This window comes from Oncorhynchus kisutch, linkage group LG1, assembly GCF_002021735.2.
Source record: "Oncorhynchus kisutch isolate 150728-3 linkage group LG1, Okis_V2, whole genome shotgun sequence".
In the NCBI taxonomy this organism is placed as follows: domain Eukaryota; kingdom Metazoa; phylum Chordata; class Actinopteri; order Salmoniformes; family Salmonidae; genus Oncorhynchus; species Oncorhynchus kisutch.
In genome coordinates, this window is record NC_034174.2 from 51,612,672 (window position 1) to 51,631,611 (window position 18,940).

The window sequence follows — 18,940 nt, forward strand, 5'->3', positions numbered from 1 at the left end:
TGTTTTAGGCCACTGTATTAGGGAAAAAATAGGTCCTCAAAATAAGGACTTATGAATGATGTATTGTGTTAAGGAATTGCATTTGAATGATAACATATTAGCTTAGGATCCCACTTGGTGAAGGCCACATGACTGAAAATGGATGAATGCAACAACCATGTCTCTGTCACTAACAAATAGTCTACAATTCACTCAAAAGGCACTCTGGGAAATATTCAAATAAGGCTTTACACTAAGCAGTGTGTTAATTGAAGACTGAAAAGTGTGGACCCATATAGACACTGGACCCGTGTTCAAGTTAACACTCTCAGTGTTGATTTAACACTGGAGAATTTGCTGTGAAGGTATCAGTGAACACCATAACAGTGTACATTTAACACTGACCTTCTGTAGGGTAAAAATCGAATTTTAAGGTGTTAAATACAAGGTAATAGTTAACAACACCATAACAGTGTAACTAACACAGAGTTAGTGTAACACTGTAATGCCACTGGTGTTGGAAAGTATTGGTGTTAAGGGGCTTCGGCAGGTGGAGTAGTGGAGAACAATTGGAGGGTTATTTAGTAGCAATGCCAATATCATGGTACAGCTATATGGACACTCAATCACTATGGTACTTTTTAATGGTACATTTACAAACATATATTATGATAAATAGATTTGAAACTTGTATCACATTATGGTAAATGGTGAAATAAATATAGCCAGTTAGAATTGTAATGGCTTAGCAGATAATAAGAAAAGAAGAACAATATTTACCTGGCTCGAAGAGAAGAAATATAATATTGTTTTCAAGAAACTCATTCAATAATTAATTGTAGATGAAGGTGTGTGGAAAATGGACGGGGGGGGGGGATATACTTCTCCCATGGGCAAAGAAACTCAAAAGGGGTGATGATATTAATTAACAGTAATTTTAATCTGAATATGCAAATTGTCCAAACAGATCTACAAGGTAGATTGAGGATTTTAAATATGTTATTGGACTATAAACAGATATGGCTCATTAACCTTTACGGAACAAATAGTGATGACCCACGCTTCTTTGAAAATATATATCATACATTGGCAACCCTCCAAGCAATACAATACTCTATTATTATGGTGGGAGATTATAATACTGTTTTAAATACCTTAATGGACCATAAAGGAAATCACACTACAAACCATCACCCTCATGCTCTTAAGGAAATCATGAATGTCATGGATATATTGGGACTAGTGGATATATGGAGGTTGAAATATCCTGACCTAGTGAGATATACATGGCGGAGGAACTTATTCAACAAAGATCAAGTGTAATATATTATAGTAATAAAGCAAACTGGATGGAATATGGGAAAAATGCACCAAATAATGTTTTATCTTCAACATAGGAATGCTGCCAAAAATAATTTACTGAAACTTGAAGTGTAAAGATCCAGTCCATTAAAATAAATTGTAGGCCCCTTACACTTCAGTGTTGTGATGAAAAATTCTAGCAAAATGTATAGCACATGGAATTAAAAGGTATTGTCAGACATTATTCATTCTAATCAGACAGGTTTTTTACATGGACTATACATTGGAGATAATATAAGGCAAGCACTAGAAACAATAGTACACCATGAAAATCTGGGAAACCAGGCCTGGTTTTCATAGCTGACTTTGAAAAGGCTTTTGATAAAGTACGACTGGAGTATATACACTGCTCAAAAAAATAAAGGGAACACTAAAATAACACATCCTAGATCTGAATGAATGAAATATTCTTATTAAATACTTTTTTTCTTTACATAGTTGAATGTGCTGACAACAAAATCACACAAAAATTATCAATGGAAATCAAATTTATCAACCCATGGAGGTCTGGATTTGGAGTCACACTCAAAATTAAAGTGGAAAACCACACTACAGGCTGATCCAACTTTGATGTAATGTCCTTAAAACAAGTCAAAATGAGGCTCAGTAGTGTGTGTGGCCTCCACGTGCCTGTATGACCTCCCTACAAAGCCTGGGCATGCTCCTGATGAGGTGGCGGATGGTCTCCTGAGGGATCTCCTCCCAGACCTGGACTAAAGCATCTGCCAACTCCTGGAGAGTATGTGGTGCAACACATACTCTCCAGAAACAGACTCCATGAGGGTGGTATGAGGGTCCGGCATCCATGATGTCCCACATCTGGGACATCATGTCTCGCTCCATCCACCAACGCCACGTTGGTGGATGGAGCGAGACATGATGTCCCAGATGTGCCCAATTGGATTCAGGTCTGGGGAACGGGCGGGCGAGTCCATAGCATCAATGCCTTCCTCTTGCAGGAACTGCTGACACACTTCAGCCACATGAGGTCTAGCATTGTCTTGCATTAGGAGGAACCCAGGGCCAACCGCACCAGCATATGGTCTCACAAGGGGTCTGAGGATCTCATCTCGGTACCTAATGACAGTCAGGCTACCTCTGGCGAGCACATGGAGGGCTGTGCGGCCCCCCAAAGAAATGCCACCCCACACCATGACTGACCCACCGCCAAACCGGTCATGCTGGAGGATGTTGCAGGCAGCAGAACGTTCTCCACGGCGTCTCCAGACTGTCACGTCTGTCACATGTGCTCAGTGTGAACCTGCTTTCATCTGTGAAGAGCACAGGGCGCCAGTGGCAATTTGCCAATCTTGGTGTTCTCTGGCAAATGCAAAACGTCCTGCACGGTGTTGGGCTGTAAGCACAACCCCCACCTGTGGATGCCTGAAGATGGTTAAAATTGATGGGAAGATGGATGGAGCCAAATACAGGACCATTCTGGAAGAAAACCTGATGGAGTCTGCAAAAGACCTGAGACTGGGACGGAGATTTGTCTTCCAACAAGACAATGATCCAAAACATAAAGAAAAATCTACAATGGAATGGTTCAAAAATAAACATATCCAGGTGTTAGAATGGCCAAGTCAAAGTCCAGACCTGAATCCAAACGAGAATCTGTGGAAAGAACTGAAAACTGCTGTTCACAAATGCTCTCCATCCAACCTCACTGAGCTCGAGCTGTTTTGCAAGGAGGAATGGGAAAAAAATTCAGTCTCTCGATGTGCAAAACTGATAGAGACATACCCCAAGCGACTTACAGCTGTAATCACAGCAAAAGGTGGCGCTACAAAGTGTTAAGGGGGCTGAATAATTTTGCACGCCCAATTTTTCAGTTTTAAATATCCAATAAATGTCGTTCCACTTCATGATTGTGTCCCACTTGTTGTTGATTCTTCACAAAAAAATACAGTTTTATACCTTTATGTTTGAAGCCTGAAATGTGGCAAAAGGTCGCAAAGTTCAAGGGGGCCGAATACTTTCGCAAGGCACTGTGTGTATATATATATATATATATATATATATATATATATATATATATATATTAATACAAGAATCAATGTTTTTCTGTTTTGTATCTCTAATACATGCAATGGGATAGCGATCACTGATGTCATTAGAAAAAATCAATCAGGGAGGAGTTTGTTGGGTTTCTTACATTAATCCATGTAGGTTTGGATATTAGTTGAGTCAGATTAAAGTCGATACAAATATTTTATTCAATAAACTAATCCAGGTTAAAATCTCCCCAAAGAAATATAAATGCAACATGCAACAATTTCAAAGATCAAGCTGTTGCTTGTGGCCTGTGGAATGTTGTCCCCACTCCTCTTCAATGGCTGTGTGAAACTGCTGAAACACTCTGTTGTACACATCGATCAAAAATGATCCCAAACATGCTCAACGGGTGACATGTCTGGTGAAGGCCATGGAAGAAGGAGATAGAAAAACGGGGATATTTTCCGCTTCCATGAATTGTGTACAGATCCTTGCGACATGGGGCCATGCATTATCATGCTGAAACAGGAGGTAATGGCGGCGGATGAATGGGCCTCAGGATCTCATCACGGTATCTCTGTGCATTGAAATTGTCATCAATAAAATGCAATTGTGTTCATTGTCCGTAGCTTATGCCTGCCCATACAATAACACCCCCCCCCCTGCACCATTGGGGCACTCTGTTCACAATGTTGACATCAGCAAACTGCCATATTTTCTAAAATATATATATGTTGTTTTTTTGTGAGTATGGAAAGTTTCTGGGATCTTTTATTTCAGCTCATGAAACATGAAACCAACACTTTACATGTTGTGTTTTTATTTTTGTTCAGTATAATTCAGATTACGGAAAAGTTTTAAATACAGAAATAGTACCAACACCCTCTTCCAGTGCAGCAGGGCGGCAGTAAATCTCCACTACAAACATATGCATGTTTTGGCATAAGGCCACATCTATAACCAAACACTCAAACCTTTTGGGGATAGTGACACTTAGACAAAATGATGCCACGAGAGTCAATTTCACATATATAGCCACCCCTCCCCCCTTTTTTCAGTCTATCACACCTGAAGATGTTGTAATCAGCTATTTCAATGTCTTTATCCATGATCAAACCATTGAGCCAGGTCTATGTGAGAACCAGAACATCCAGACAGAACGTCCTCATTGTTCGCCGAGAGAACTCTTGCCTCTCTCCTATTTGGATGCAAGCCATTCCTCTTGTGAAACTGGGGCCTCTTCCAGAAGTTCTCAAAATTGTCAATGAACTCCGAATCTATCGAGGAACAGTAGGATTTTAAGCCAGTAGTGTAGACAGAGGAGACGGTTAACTACTTTATTATCATTAACAATGGACACCACAGTAAACTATAAATTTAAATGATCTCCACACTACTGTTTATTCTATGACAGAAGCTTGAAATGCTGAATTGACAAACAGTTAAATATCACATTACAAAGCTATGGCTAGAAAGAGGAATGAAGAGAGAGATGGAGAGAGAGATGGAAAAAGAGGGAAAAAGAGAGGACAAAGTGAATGCAAATCTTGGAAAATGGGAAAAGAGAAGTGAAGAGCAAGAGTCAGCTGGAATTGAGAGAGAGAGAAAAAAAAACAGAGAAGGAGACCCAGATGGTCAGTCTGGAGCTTGGCTGCAGCAGGCCGTCTCCTGTCTGCTCCCTGCGGGCTGGCCAATGAGACGGCAGGATGGAGGGGGCCCGGGCCTGGACAGTGCCAATGCTGTCGGGCAGTGCCAACACGCTTTGAGAGGGGCCAACCAGGGGCCAAGCTGTCACAGAGGAGCCCTGTGGAGGGTACCGGCAGGGCCGCTTTCACTTTGATCACAGGGAACCGACAGATGATGGCACTGCCAGCGCCAGCGGACTGACACCAAGGTGTCCTTCTACACCCTAAGAGTATCTATTATATTGACAAGATAGTAGAGTGACCGCTCTAACAATGGTAATACATGTCCTCAAAGATGGAAGCACTGTATTGTCTTTGATGGAAGGAAGGTGGGAGTAGGCAAGATCAGGTGGGACCATTCTAGCCAATGAGAGGGCAGATACCCGTGTTTTTTTAAGTTGCCAAAATACGTCCACTTATATCAGCACATTCGTAACAACCTAAGCAATATGAAACTTCTATTCGATTGAATAAGCCTCACGTAGCAAATTAGCAATTCAATTTTTTGTTGACAAAATTTGACATTCTCTCATTGACCTCCAAACAAAAATTCCTCACTTCGTGGTCTTATCTTTGGGTGGAGTAAACCCTCTCACGTCGCCTGTTCCTCTCTGACTACACCCTTTCAAATGCCTCCTCGCTTTCTCCCTTTCTTGAGAGGTTCACTGATGTGTTGGCAATAAGATAGGTGAAGTTGCACAGCCACACTAATGGATTGCGTCAAAAGTCGATAAATAATTCAAACCTGCATATGGTGTAAACATGTCATTGTCTTTGACTGCACCAGCTGTCATCTACAGTATCGAAACAGAAGTGTGGTACGACTCGGATCGTGAGCGAGTCTGGACCCTCACTCTCAGTGTCGATCAATCGGGTCTGACCAGTTGCACATGTGTGGTCCTATCGACCGCTCTCCTTTCTGCCCGTAGACATGAAAGGAAAAAAGGAATGACCAGTTGTTTATAGCACGCCTTGTTTAAATAATTCAGTCTGGTCAAAGAAAAGGATGTTGTCAGCCCCTGGCTACAAATCACTTCTAAATCATCATCACCCATCCAGTCTTTATGAGTCACCAGGAGTATTACACACAACGAACTAGGCAGTGGGTGCCACACCTTGAAGGGGCTGAGCTGAGGCCTGAGCTCATCGACTGGAGAGAGAACAGTCGAGTCAGGGAGTGGACCACAGTTTGTGTATGTGTGGCCTGTCACTGTGTGTGTGTCAGGAAGTGGACCACAGTGCGTATGTATGTGTGGCCTGCGAGAGTGTGGCCTGTGTGTGTTCACGCAGCTAGCGAAAATAATCACATGGAGTGTGGTAATCATTGTGTGAGCAGAGATTAGCTCTTTGGCCATGTGGGTTTCTCATCTGTGGATGAGCTCGGTCGGGAGTTGAGGGGATGGGAATGAGAACAGGATGTGCTAGGCAGGGTTTTGGTGGGATGGGTATCTGTCAAAGGATGTCTGAGTGTTTAGGCTTCACCATCGGAGTGGCAGCTTTGAAAATAAAGCAACCATGTCACTTCACTTTGTAGACAGAGCCAGCAGCAGGGCCTGGCCTGGCTTCTGTATGTGAGGCTTTGGCAGGAAAGGTGGAAAACGTTACCCCTTACCTACAACGAGCACACTCACCTGCACACATACACACGCAAGATGAAACCACACACGCACAAGATGTCAGGATGTCACAATCCCCCCCCAAAAAATCGGTTATTGTGCCCTTGAGCAAAGCACTTAACCCTAATTGCTCCAGAAAAATCGCTCTGGATAAGAGCATCTGCTAAATGACTAAAATGTAGGTCATGTTGTCGCCGTGCCCATTCTTGTTTAAGTCAAACATCAGACGTGTTTATTGTCCATCTTAAAGAACAAGATGTGCTGACAGGACTCAATATAACACCACACTCTATCTAAAGCACTGGGTGGTGACCAGGGCCCGTAGCCACAAAGTCTATCAGAGTAGGAGTGCTGATCTAGGATCGCTTTAGCCTTTTAGATGGTAATGAATATATTGACAGGTGGGGACCTGATCCTAGATCCGCACTCCTGCTCTGAGACGCTTTGTGGATACGGGCCCCGATTCCAGGGGACATGTAACACACAAGCATTAACCACGTAACACACAAGAAGGAACAGCACATATACAAACACGAGCCATCCTGAGGTTCAAGCAGTGCGAGAGTATATTTTCTCTGCGAAGCTCCTAAAGAGTTTGCCCAATACATCTTATAGGAAATAATCTTCAATATATACCTTCGCCTAATGTACATAGAGCTCCATAGAAGTTACATAGATGTTTCCCTAGGTACAGATCTAGGATCAGCTTGCTTTTCAAAAATCCTAACCTTAACCATTAATGGGGAAATGCTAAATTAACCCAAGAACAGCATCCAGGGGCAACATAGATGTCCAGGATCAGGACCAGTATGCATCTACTTACAGCCACTTACAACTAGCTGGATCTCTTTTTGGAGACTGGTTGGATGACGCGCCAAGATAAAATTAGACCGTGGTTTTCATCAGCTGGTATAATTAACCAGTTATGTAATGGCTCTGCTGCCACAGTGAGGGCCTGGCGGGGGTTCTCCTCATTAAAAACAGACACATCTAACATCGTCATCACCGATGCACATACAGTGAGCTCCAAATGTATTGGGATAATGACAAGTTTGTTGTTGCTTTGGCTCTTTACTGCAGCACTTTAGATTTGAAATGATATAATGACTATGACCCCTCAAAGGATTAGTACAAATTCAAGTAGAATTGGTACAAATTCAAGCGGTCAAATGTTTTTGGTCCCACATGATTACATCAAGTGTGTGACTCCACAAATGTATTGGATGCATTTGCTATTTGTTTTGGTTGTGATTCAGCCACAGGAGGTTGGTGGCACCTTAATTGATGAGGACGGGCTTGTGGTAATGGCTGGGGCCGAATTACTGGAATGGTATCAAATACATCAAACATATGGTTTCCATGTGTTGTGTCATTTCCATTCGCTCTGTTCCAGACATTACTATGAGCCGTCGTCCCCTCAGCAGACTCCACTGGTTTCAGATTATTTTGTGCCCAATAGAAATGAATGGTAAATCATGTATTGTATCATTCATTATTGACCATTACGTTCTACTGGGCACAAAATAATCTGAAAAACAACCAAAAACAAACAGCAAATGCATCCAACAAATTTTTAGAGTCACAAGTTTGATGTAGCCATTGTGTGCTATGAATATGGGACCAAATACTTAACTTTTTACTACTTTAATACACGTCGGGCATCCTTCTGAGAATCCGGAGGCGAGTGTGTAAACTCCCACTCCCTTCCATTCTTCTGGCTAACGTGCAATCACTGGAAAATAAAATTGATGACCTATGATTAAGATTATCCTACCAACGGGACATTAAAAACTGTAACATCTTATGTTTCACCGAGACATGGCTGAACGAAGATACGGACAATTTAGAGCTAGCGTGATTTTCCATGCACTGGCAGAACAGAGACGCTACCTCTGATAAAACGAGGGGTGGGGGTGTGTCTTTTTGTCAATAACAGCTGGTGCGCGATGTGTAATATTAAAGAAGTCTGGAGGTATTGCTCGCCTGAGGTAGAGTACCTTATGATAAGCTGTAGACCACACTATCTAGCAAAATAATTATCATTGTATTATTCGTAGCCGTCTATTTACCACCACAAAACGAAGCTGGCACTAAAACCGCTCTCAACCAACTCTATGAGGCCATAAGCAAAGAAAAAAATGCTCACCCAGAAGCGGTGCTCCTAGTGACCGGAGACTTTAATGCAGGCAAACTTAAATAAGTTTTACCACATTTTTACGTGCAACCATGGGAATGGGGGAGAAATCCTAGACCACCTTTACTCCACACACAGAGATGCATAAAAAGCTCTCCCCAGCCCCCCATTTGGCAAATCTGACCATTATTCTATCCTCCCGATTCTTACTTACAAGACAAAAAGCAGGAAGTACCAGTGACTCACTCAATACGGAAGTGGTCAGATGACGCGGATGCTACACTACAGGACTGTTTTATTGCACAGACTGGATTATGTTCCGGGATTCATCCAATGGCATTGAGGAATACACCACCTCAGTCATCGGCTTCACCAATAAGTGCATCGATGACGTCGTCCCCACAGTGACAGTATGTACATATCCCAACCAGAAGCCATGGATTACAGGCAACACCTGCATCGAGCTAAAGGCTAGAGCAGCTGCTTTCAAGGAGCAGGAGACAAATCCGGACACTTATAAGAAATCCCGCTATGCCCTCAGACGAACCATCAAACAAGCAAAGCATCAATACAGGATTAAGATTGAACCCTACGACACCGGCTCTGACACTCGTTGGATGTGGCAGGGCTTGAAAACTATTACGGACTACAAAGGGAAACCCAGACGTGAGCTGCTCAGTGACGCAAGCCTACCAGACAAGCTAAATGCCTTTTTTGCTCGCTTCGAGGCAAGCAACACTGAAGCATGCACAGGAGCACCAGCTGATCTGGATGACTGTGTGATAACGCTCTCGGTAGCCGATGTGAACAAAACCTTTAAACAGGTCAAAATTCACAAAACTGCTGGGCCAGACGGATTACCAGGTCGTGTACTCAAAGCATGCGCGGACCAACTATCAAGTGTCTTCACTGATATGTTCAACCTCAACTGAGTCTGTAATACCTACATGTTTCAAGCAGGCCACCATAGTCCCTGTGCCCAAGGAAGCGAAGGTAACCTGCCTAAATGATTACCGCCCCACGGCACTCACGTCAGTAGCCATGAAGTGCTTTGAAAGGCTGGTCATGGCTCACATCAACAGCATCCTCCCGGACACCCTAGACCCACTCCAATTCGCATACCGCCCCAATAGAACCACAGATGACGCAGTCTCAATCGAACTCCACACTACCTTTTCTCACCTGGAGAAAAGGAACACCTATGTGAGAATGCTGTTCATTGGCTACAGCTCAGCGTTCAACACCATAGTGCCCACGAAGCTCATCACTAAGTTAAGGACTCTGGGACTAAACACCTCCCTCTGCAACTGGATCCTGGACTTCCTGACGGGCCGCTCCCCGTTGATAAGAGTAGGCAACAACACATCTGCCACACTGATCCTTAACACTGGGGCCCCTCAGGGGTGTGTACTTAGTCCCCTCCTGTATTCCCTGTTCACCCATGACTGCGTGGCCAAACATGACTCCAACACCATCATTACGTTTGCTGAAGACACAACAGTGGTAGGCCTGATCACCGACAATGATGAGACGGCCTATAGGGAGGAGGTCAGAGAACTGGCAGTGTGGTGCCAAAACAACAACCTCTCCCTCAATGTGAGCAAGATAAAGGAGCTGATCGTGGACTACAGGAAATGGCGGTCCGAACAGTCCCCCATTAACACCAACGGGGCTGTAGAGGAACGGGTTGAGAGTTTAATGTTCCTCGGTGTCCACATCGCCAACGAACTATCATGATCAAAACATACCAAGACAGTTGTGAAGAGGGCACGACAAAACCTTTTCCCCCTCAGGAGATTGAAAAGATTTGGCATGGGTCCCCAGATCCTCAAAAGGTTCTACAGCTGCACCAGCGAGAGCATCCTGACCGGTTGCATCACCGCCTGGTATGGCAACTGCTCGGCATCTGACCGTAAGGCGCTACAGAGGATAGTGCGAACGACCCAGTACATGACGGGGGCCAAGCTTCCTGCCATCTAGGACCTATATAATAGGCGGTGTCAGAGGAAAGCCCATAAAATTGTCAGAGACTCCAGTCACTCAAGTTATAGACTGTTTTCTCTGCTACTGCACAGCAAGCGGTACCGGAGTGCCAAGTCTAGGACCAAAAGGCTCCTCAACAGCTTCTACCCCCAGGCCATAAGATTGCTGAACAATTCATAAAATCACCACTGGACAATTTACATTGACCACCCCCTCTTCTCTTTTGTACACTGCTGCTCTGTTTGTTTGTTACCTATACATAGTCACTTCGCCCCAACCTACATGTACAGATTACCTCAACTAGTCTGTACCCCTGCACACTGACGGTGCCCTCTGTATAAAGCCTCGTTATTGTTATTCTTATTGTGTTACTTTTATTATTACTTTTTCTTTTAGTCTACTTGGTAAATATTTTCTTCTTCTTGAACTGCACTGTTGGTTACGGACTTGTAAGTAAGCATTTCACAGTAAAGTCTACACTTGTATTCGTCGCATGCGACAAGTTTTATTTGATTTGTACATGAATTTGTCCCAATACTTTTGGTCCACTAAAATGGGAGGGGGGGACTATGTACAAAAAGTGCTGTCATTTCTAAATGGTTCACCTGATATGGATGAAAATACCCTCAAATTACAGCTGACAGTCTGCATTTGAACCTTATAGTCATCATTTGATTTGAAATCCAAAGTGCTGGAGTACAGGGCCAAAACAACAAGAAATGTGTCACTGTCCCAATACTTTTGGAGCTCACTGTATATACAGTGCCTTCGGAAAGTATTCAGACCCCTTACTTTTTCCAAATTTTGTTACATTACAGCTTTATTCTAAAATGGATAAATAAATAAAAATTCTCAGCAATCTACACACAATACCCCATAATGACAAGTGAAAACAGGTTTAGACATTTTTGCAAATGTATTAAAAATAAAAAAAAACAGAAATACCTTATTTACATTAAGTATTCAGACGCTTTGCTATAAGAGTCGAAATTGAGCTCAGGTGCATCCTGTTTCCATTGATCATCCTTGAGATGTTTCTACAACTTGGAGTCCACCTGTGGTAAATTCAATTGATTGGACATGATTTGGAAAGGTACACACAGTTGACAGGGCAAATCAGACCAAAAACCAAGCCAGGAGGTCGAAGGGAATGGTCCGTAGAGCTTTGAGACAGGATTGTCCCGAAGTAGCTTTGGGACAAGTCTCTGAATGTCCTTGAGTGTCCCAGCCAGAGCCCCGGACTTGAACCCAATCGAACATCTCTGGAGGGACCTGATAATAGCTGTGCAGCAACGCTCCCCATCCAACCTGACAGAACCTGAGAGGATCTGAAGAGAGGAATGGGAGAAACTTCCCAAATACAGGTGTGCCAAGCTTGTAGCATCCTACCCAAGAAGACTCGAGGCTGTAATCGCTGCCAAAGATGCTTCAACAAAGTACTGAGTAAAGGGTCTGAATACTTATGTAAATTTGATATTTCAGTTTTAATAAATTTGCTAAGATTTTTTAAACCCTGTTATTGCATTGTCATTACGGGGTATTGTTTGTAGATTGATGAGGAAAATAAACAATTTAATCAATTTTAGAATAAGACTAACATAGCAAAATGCGGAAAAATGTCAAGGGGTCTGAATACTCTCCTGGCTTGGATCATTTTCGAAAAACCCTGAGGTTGGGCAAAAAAGGTGAGTTTGCTGCTAATTACTTGGTTGGGATGTTGGGTGGTAGATGAGAATGAACTCTACTTAATGTGGCCAAAAAACAGGTCAGGAGCCACTCACGGCCCAGACTTGAATGTAGGGATTGAAAAGGGGCTTGTGTCATGGTAACTGGGTTAGATCACGGAGGGCTGTCATGTTCCCGTTAGGTCTGTTAGCTCTCCAGTTTCCTCTCTGAGTGATTGTTATTCCGAATGCAACAGTGACGACAGATAGACCTACACGACAGCCTGTTCCCACGTAAGACTCCAGGTGTGGTTGACTGATGTGCGTGTGTGTTTTTGTGAAAAAGCCACCCAGCGTGCTACAGTGCTAGACACCGCACCGACACCCACAGGAAAACGCCAGGCCGGGACATTCCGAAACGAAGCGGTCCACATTCCACACCTAGCGTTACAATTCCGGAAGCTGCGCTTTGCTCATATAAACCCAATGAGTCAGAAGAAATATCAAAATATTTAGTGGAACTTTTCCCTTTGCCCAGACGGACCAAACCCCAGTCGACCCAGAGCGTTCCAGAACGGAGATGCGCCGGCCAGACAACGAGGGGCGGGGGTGCACTCTGGCACAGACAGGAGTGCAATAGAAAAAGAGAGGGAGGAACGAAAATAACATTTTTTAAAATTGGAAAGAAACAAGCACAGAAATGTATGTTTAGTCCTAGGCGTCTCCCACTAGCTCTCTCTCTCTCTGCTGTGTGGTACCTTGGCCGGCAGAGCAGGTGTTGGGCAGGGAGGGTATAAAGGCCATCTGGAGCGCAGAGCAGTGAGAATTAAGACTTCCACACTCTGACAGAGCTCAGACGAACCATCTGGTCCACTCCTCGCTTAAAGAACCTGTTCCCAGCTTCATCACACACCGGCCTCCGGCACTTGCGCTCTCTCACATGAAAACATAGGCTACCTCTTCACTCAGTCACTTTGATCTGCATTTGCTGTCGGGAGGTTAGTGGAGTGTGAAGACCTGCTTCTTCCTGGTAGATTTCCCAGTTCATTTTTCTTGTTACTTCTTGGAGCGGAGTCGGGCTGCCATGGCGTGGATGAGACGTGTGTTTGAACCTGGGATGTCAGTCTGTCTCTGGGCTTTGTGTCTGTCCCTTAGTCTCATCTGGACTTGTCAGGTGACCCAGGCAGCCATCTACAGACACGCAGGTACAGTACAACCTTGATTATATACACTCTTGGAAAAAATGTGTAATGAAGGGGTCTGTTTTTTGGTTCCAGGTAGAAACATTTCACCCAACGAACAACCCTTTTGTAAAAAAAAAAGAAAGTTATATCTGGAACCAAAACAAGGGTTCTCCATCAAGGGCAGCTGAAGAACCAGCTCTGGTCCTAAGTAGTGCGCCAGAGTAGGCTAACATGTTTCTGGTAACTTGTCTTTTCTCTTTTGGTGCACAGGCTATTTCGTTTTACCTTTCTGTAAAAAAAGAAGTAAAACCTGTGGAATATATTTTGGCTTTGGTCAAATAAACATTTTGCACACATTTCTTCCTTCAATTGAATAGTGACTTGACAAAACAAAGCAAAACTCCCCTTAACAAATCAGCGTAGATAAAGATACACATTGTGTACCATCAATTAAAATAAAATCACATCTGTGATAATACATTTTCACATGCATTGCATGAATCCATTTCTCAATTTGGGTCATCACTTATTTGGAATGGAACGCTTTACTGTTCAGCAGTTTAAGTGTAACATTTCCATCTACTGGCCAAATGAAATAATGCTGGCAGCGCAGGGTGCAGCAGGACAGGTCTACTTATTCAGGGTCAGATTGGTATCAGGCAGTAATCTCTGGAGTTTATTTGTAAATCCTTGCAATTGTGCATGCCATAGCCAGATAGATTGACAGTGCATTCTAACAACCGGTACGTTTTTAATCAATGTCAATTGAGCTCTGTATTCTGACTGCAGGTCCGTGTATTCACAAGGAGGTTCAGTTTCAGCCTGGACAGACCTTCTACAGGGGCTGTGACAAGTGCTACTGCCATGAAAATGGCTACTTTTGCCTCTCGTGAGTAAACAAACCAAATTAATAGCTACATTAAAAATAGACCTTAAAATGTTGAGTACTGGTATGCAACAGTGAGATATAGAAAAATCTGCTAAAGCCAAACAGGAATTCTGTTTGCCAATATCACAAAGTGCCTGGTTTCTGTTCGTATCCCCAGACCGATGAAACCTACCACATGGCCCAACAAGTGCCAGCGGGTTTCGACAGAGTGTGGCTACCGCATCGTTTATAAGGAGTTGCCGGAGGTGGAGTGTCGTGCCTACAGCTGGATCCGGTGAAGGAAGACACACCGATGCCCCCAACAGTCAAAATACAAGACGGCAAGACTCTGGCAGTGGACCCTTTAATGAAGCAGTTACGCGGCAGATAACATACCCCACTCAACCTTCAATTTGCTAATTGGTTCTCTCAAAAGGAGGAACCAATTCCCAAATTGAACAACCCAACTCCCATCCTGGGATGCCAGTGTGTGCACAATATTGACTGTAAAAACATTTAACTGGACCAAAGGATCTCCTCAGTTGTCATGGGATACTAATAAGGTGTTGTCAAACAAGTACCGCAAAAGTAGCAACCAACTCCAGTGTACAGTTTCCCATCGTCCCAATATGCTTGTTCAGATTCCTGCCCGTCGCCTTACTGTAATGACCACTGGTACATGGGACCAACTGAGTTGATTGGTGGACTCTTCTAAGAGGACAGACCATGTATCACCTCGCGACAGGTACGCAAGACAAATGGCGTTGCATTATACATGTCAACGCTATTACACTCCGCTGCCCAAGTGTGGGCGCCCATACCCCAACCAGACACCCGTCATTACCACGCAGTGTTACAAAAAGGTCTATAGTCATCTCCCCATTTTATAATTTCCCTCTGTTCTTTCGTAGGTGTTCAATCTTCTATATGACATTGACTAAGTGGCGCTTTCGCACCCTGATTAGGTTTTCAATGTGAAAGGTAGCGAGAGCGCCATCAGTCAACTTCACAAACGTATGCTGGGTTTACACTTCACTAGGCATACTCCAGAGGCTTCGCGACTTCACACGACACCGAGATTTTGGTGCATGTCTGAATTTGCAACTTTACGCAAGCCTCAGTGACGTATTGCTAAGCACCCTAGCATCACTTCGTTTGTTAAGCTAAGGAGATGCATGCCAATATTTCACTGTTGACTTCATTGTATATAATTTCTTTCTAATAAAAAAATGGCAGTTTAACATACTGTGTGGACATTTTTTCATCTCCATTTCCCCTCACAGATTTGGGGGGGGGGGGGGGGTATACACAACATATCATAGATGGGAAGGAAGGTAGCCTAAAGGTTAAGAGCATTGGCCCAGTAACCGAAAGGTCGCTGGGTCGATTCCCTGAGCAGACTAGGTAAAAAAAGAAAATTAATTGACGTGTCCTTGAGAAAGGCACTTAATCCTAATTGCTCCAGATAAGTGTCTGCTAAATTACTAAAATGTAAATTTAGGATTGTCCTTGCATGAAATATCAAAAATGGCCAATTTCTAAATACTAAATGTATTTAATTAGATCTTTTGGATGGGGAGTCCAAATAGTTACCACTATGCTCTGTTTAAAAATCAAAACAAAGTTAAACCTCCCCAGAAAAAGAAATGCACTGTCCGGTGTTGTGTAGAAACAGATTTTCTGGACAGACTGTCATCCCAATCTGTCTATCTGTAAGATCCAGAAAAGAAATATCATGCTGCAAATTTAGTGTACTATATTTTTCTTTGTACAGTTTAACACATTTTATACAAGTACACATGATCTTACATTCTCATTTGTTTCATTTTAGGGTTTTGTCTTTCTTCACTCAAGGTGCTGGTAATATTGTGTCACATATTTCTCTGAAGTCTTCGGTCAAACATTCATGTAACAAGTGAGTACCCTTTGTCTATGGATGAGGCAATAAGAAAGGTCAAGTGTCCGGTCAAGCTGACAAGTCCCTCTGTCCAAAACCTTCCCTTAAAGCCCCAGTGTGGTTCCTGGCTCCCCAAAGACATTTACTCCCAACCAAACTAGAACGTCCGAACGAGTTCCATTAAAAAGTCCATCTTCCTGCGGTCTCGTCTGTCACGAGGAGACTACATCTCCCAGTGTGCATCAGCAATGTCATTTAACATGGATTAAAAGTCCCACTGCAGTGATCATGGCACATGACTTGTTAACGCCGCAGTGTGATTTTTCATCTTTTTGTTTTGTATTCAGTTGGTGAAGACCCTACTAAAATGGAGGTACAGCATTCTGTGGGAAGGGAAACGTCTTGAAGCAGCACTCGCATAAAAATAAGAAAACAAATAAAGGAGAACACAGCAGCTTTTTCTTTCTTTTTTTTATACCATTCAAACAAATCCCGCCATAGATTATCCTCTTATTTTCTTAGGTGGCATACGGAATGCAAGGATTGGTCAGAGGGAGAGAAAAAAATATATATTCTCAATACATTTTTCATAAAAAGAATCCGACAGGATTCAAGAGACAACAAACCCAACGGAGTAAAGAAAAAAAAATAAAATGAAGTACTCTGCTTCTTACTTCTCGCTCCAGCAGAATAAAAGTTAACGATTACTAAGATGCATTTCTGGCAAAAGTCTTGATTCCAAATAACAAATGAGCTGAATCAACCGGTTGAGTGCGGAACATAACTGGATTTGAATGTAAATAACTTAAAAAGACGAAAACAACTGCAGCACCATGAATTACAAGATCTGTATGACTCAAGTATAATATAGCAAATCTACTGTGAAGTAGTAATACATCAAATCAAAACAGTCACGTGGGAAACAAAATAAATGTTTTAAAAAAAGAGCAGAAAAATCATTGAACAGTAAAATACAGATCAAGAGTGTTCAGAAATTGGCTAAGTTTGAGACAAAAAAACTGGAAATCATAAGGAATGATTTTTAGGCAGCTGTTATTTGCCACCCTCTGCATCTTTATAATGGATGATACACACATACACTTTTGCAAGTATCGTTTCCCATTTCCAAACGAAACACATACTGCAGGACTGACCCGGCTTCTAGCCAAATCCAAAAAGTAACCATGACAAAGTCTCTGCTGAGTTACACCTGCCATCTCAGCATGAACAAATCCGGAACCAAAACAATAGGTACGCTTCTTTAAAAACAAAAACCAAGAAAACACTTTGTACAGATAGTCGTGGTTGAGTTTCACCATCTACTTAGCCAGTTTTACACAGTCTGTTCATGTCAGGGCAATTTCAAATGACACTTTTTGTTGAACATGTCTTTTTTTCTCTTTTCATTTGATTCCTTGATGTTGAAGTTCCTCAATTAGCCATGTTTAGAATGCAGTAATTTAGTTTCAGATAAAACAAAAAGACAGAAAATAAGAAGCCAAGAAGCCAAGTCCTTACTCCTCTTAAGTCTGTATATAACCCCTCCCCCAAGCCTAGTTTCTCCACAGGGTTTAAGATAGGAGGTACACAATTTCACACACACACGCTCAAGCAAACAAACACACACACACACACACAACATCCTAAAAGCTTCCTGACTGTGTCCTTACTCCTGACCCCTGTATGGGTGGGTGCTGGAACTGACTGAGGGGTGTCCCGCGCTGTGGGTAGTGTTGTCCGGTGGAGGCCGCCAGGAGCCTGGAGCCGGTCTGCAGCACTGTCTGCCCGGGGCTGCCTGGTTTCAGGCTCCGGGACGCCTGCTGCTGGCTCAGTCTGGAGGCGTGGTGGGACGCCGGGTTCCCCACAGCACCGGCGCCCAAGTCTGTTTTAGGGTTGCCGTGAGCCCTGGAGCCAGGGGTGGGAGACCCTGACAACCCACTGTTCAAGAGGCTGGCTTTTAGGTGGCTCCCGCCACTGTACACGTGGGACCCGTCCATACTGCTGCTGCCGCTCAGCTGGTGCAGGTTGCCTCCTGGCGGTCTGGAGGCCCCACACAGCGCAGAGTCTGCAGTGGAGGTGGTTTGGTTGGGGAAGGAGGACAGGGAGTTGAGGGGCTGTTGTTGATGCTGCTGCGAGGGGTCTTGAGACAGGGCGGAGAGGGAGGACAGGCGAGAGTAGAAGCCCTGGCCTGAGGGAGGGGGAGCCGAGGGACTGTAGGAACCACGGAATGGAGAGGACACGCTCTGCTGAAGGAAGGCTGGACTGTCCACTGTCTGCTGGTGGCCCTCCGATAAGGGGGGCTGCACCTTAGAACGAGAAAACGCACAAAATACTTCCTGACACCCTAGTACAAAACCAGGCGAAACAAAACACTCAACTCTCGCAAATGACAAGGGACACCATACCTGGTGTGTGTAGACAGACGGGCTGTATCTCTGTGGGCTTTTCATGGGAGAGGCCAGGGGTACCGTCTGGATCTCATACCGGTCTGCATCTGGGATAAACAGAACAGGACACAAGCTGAACAGATGGTACATGCGTGCGGATTCCCTGAAACCTCGGAATCTGAAATG

The 18,940-nt window shown here is 43.6% G+C and overlaps 1 protein-coding gene across 6 annotated transcripts in view; it reads right to left on the minus strand.

Moving 5' to 3' along the window:
• Positions 1-16,211: 16,211 nt before the first annotated feature.
• setd5 (SET domain containing 5) overlaps positions 16,212-18,940 on the minus strand; it is a 49,571-nt gene continuing 46,842 nt past the window's right edge. For 5 of the 6 annotated variants that reach the window (XM_020468660.2, XM_020468657.2, XM_031826707.1 and 2 more), the window contains 2 exons: positions 18,773-18,861; positions 16,212-18,673 (listed from right to left, as the gene is read on the minus strand). In XM_020468660.2, the coding sequence (XP_020324249.1) occupies positions 18,011-18,673; positions 18,773-18,861 (752 nt within the window). In that variant the 3' untranslated portion in view covers positions 16,212-18,010. The remainder of the gene's footprint in view (positions 18,674-18,772; positions 18,862-18,940) is intronic. The other variant, XM_020468662.2, reaches the window with a different exon arrangement.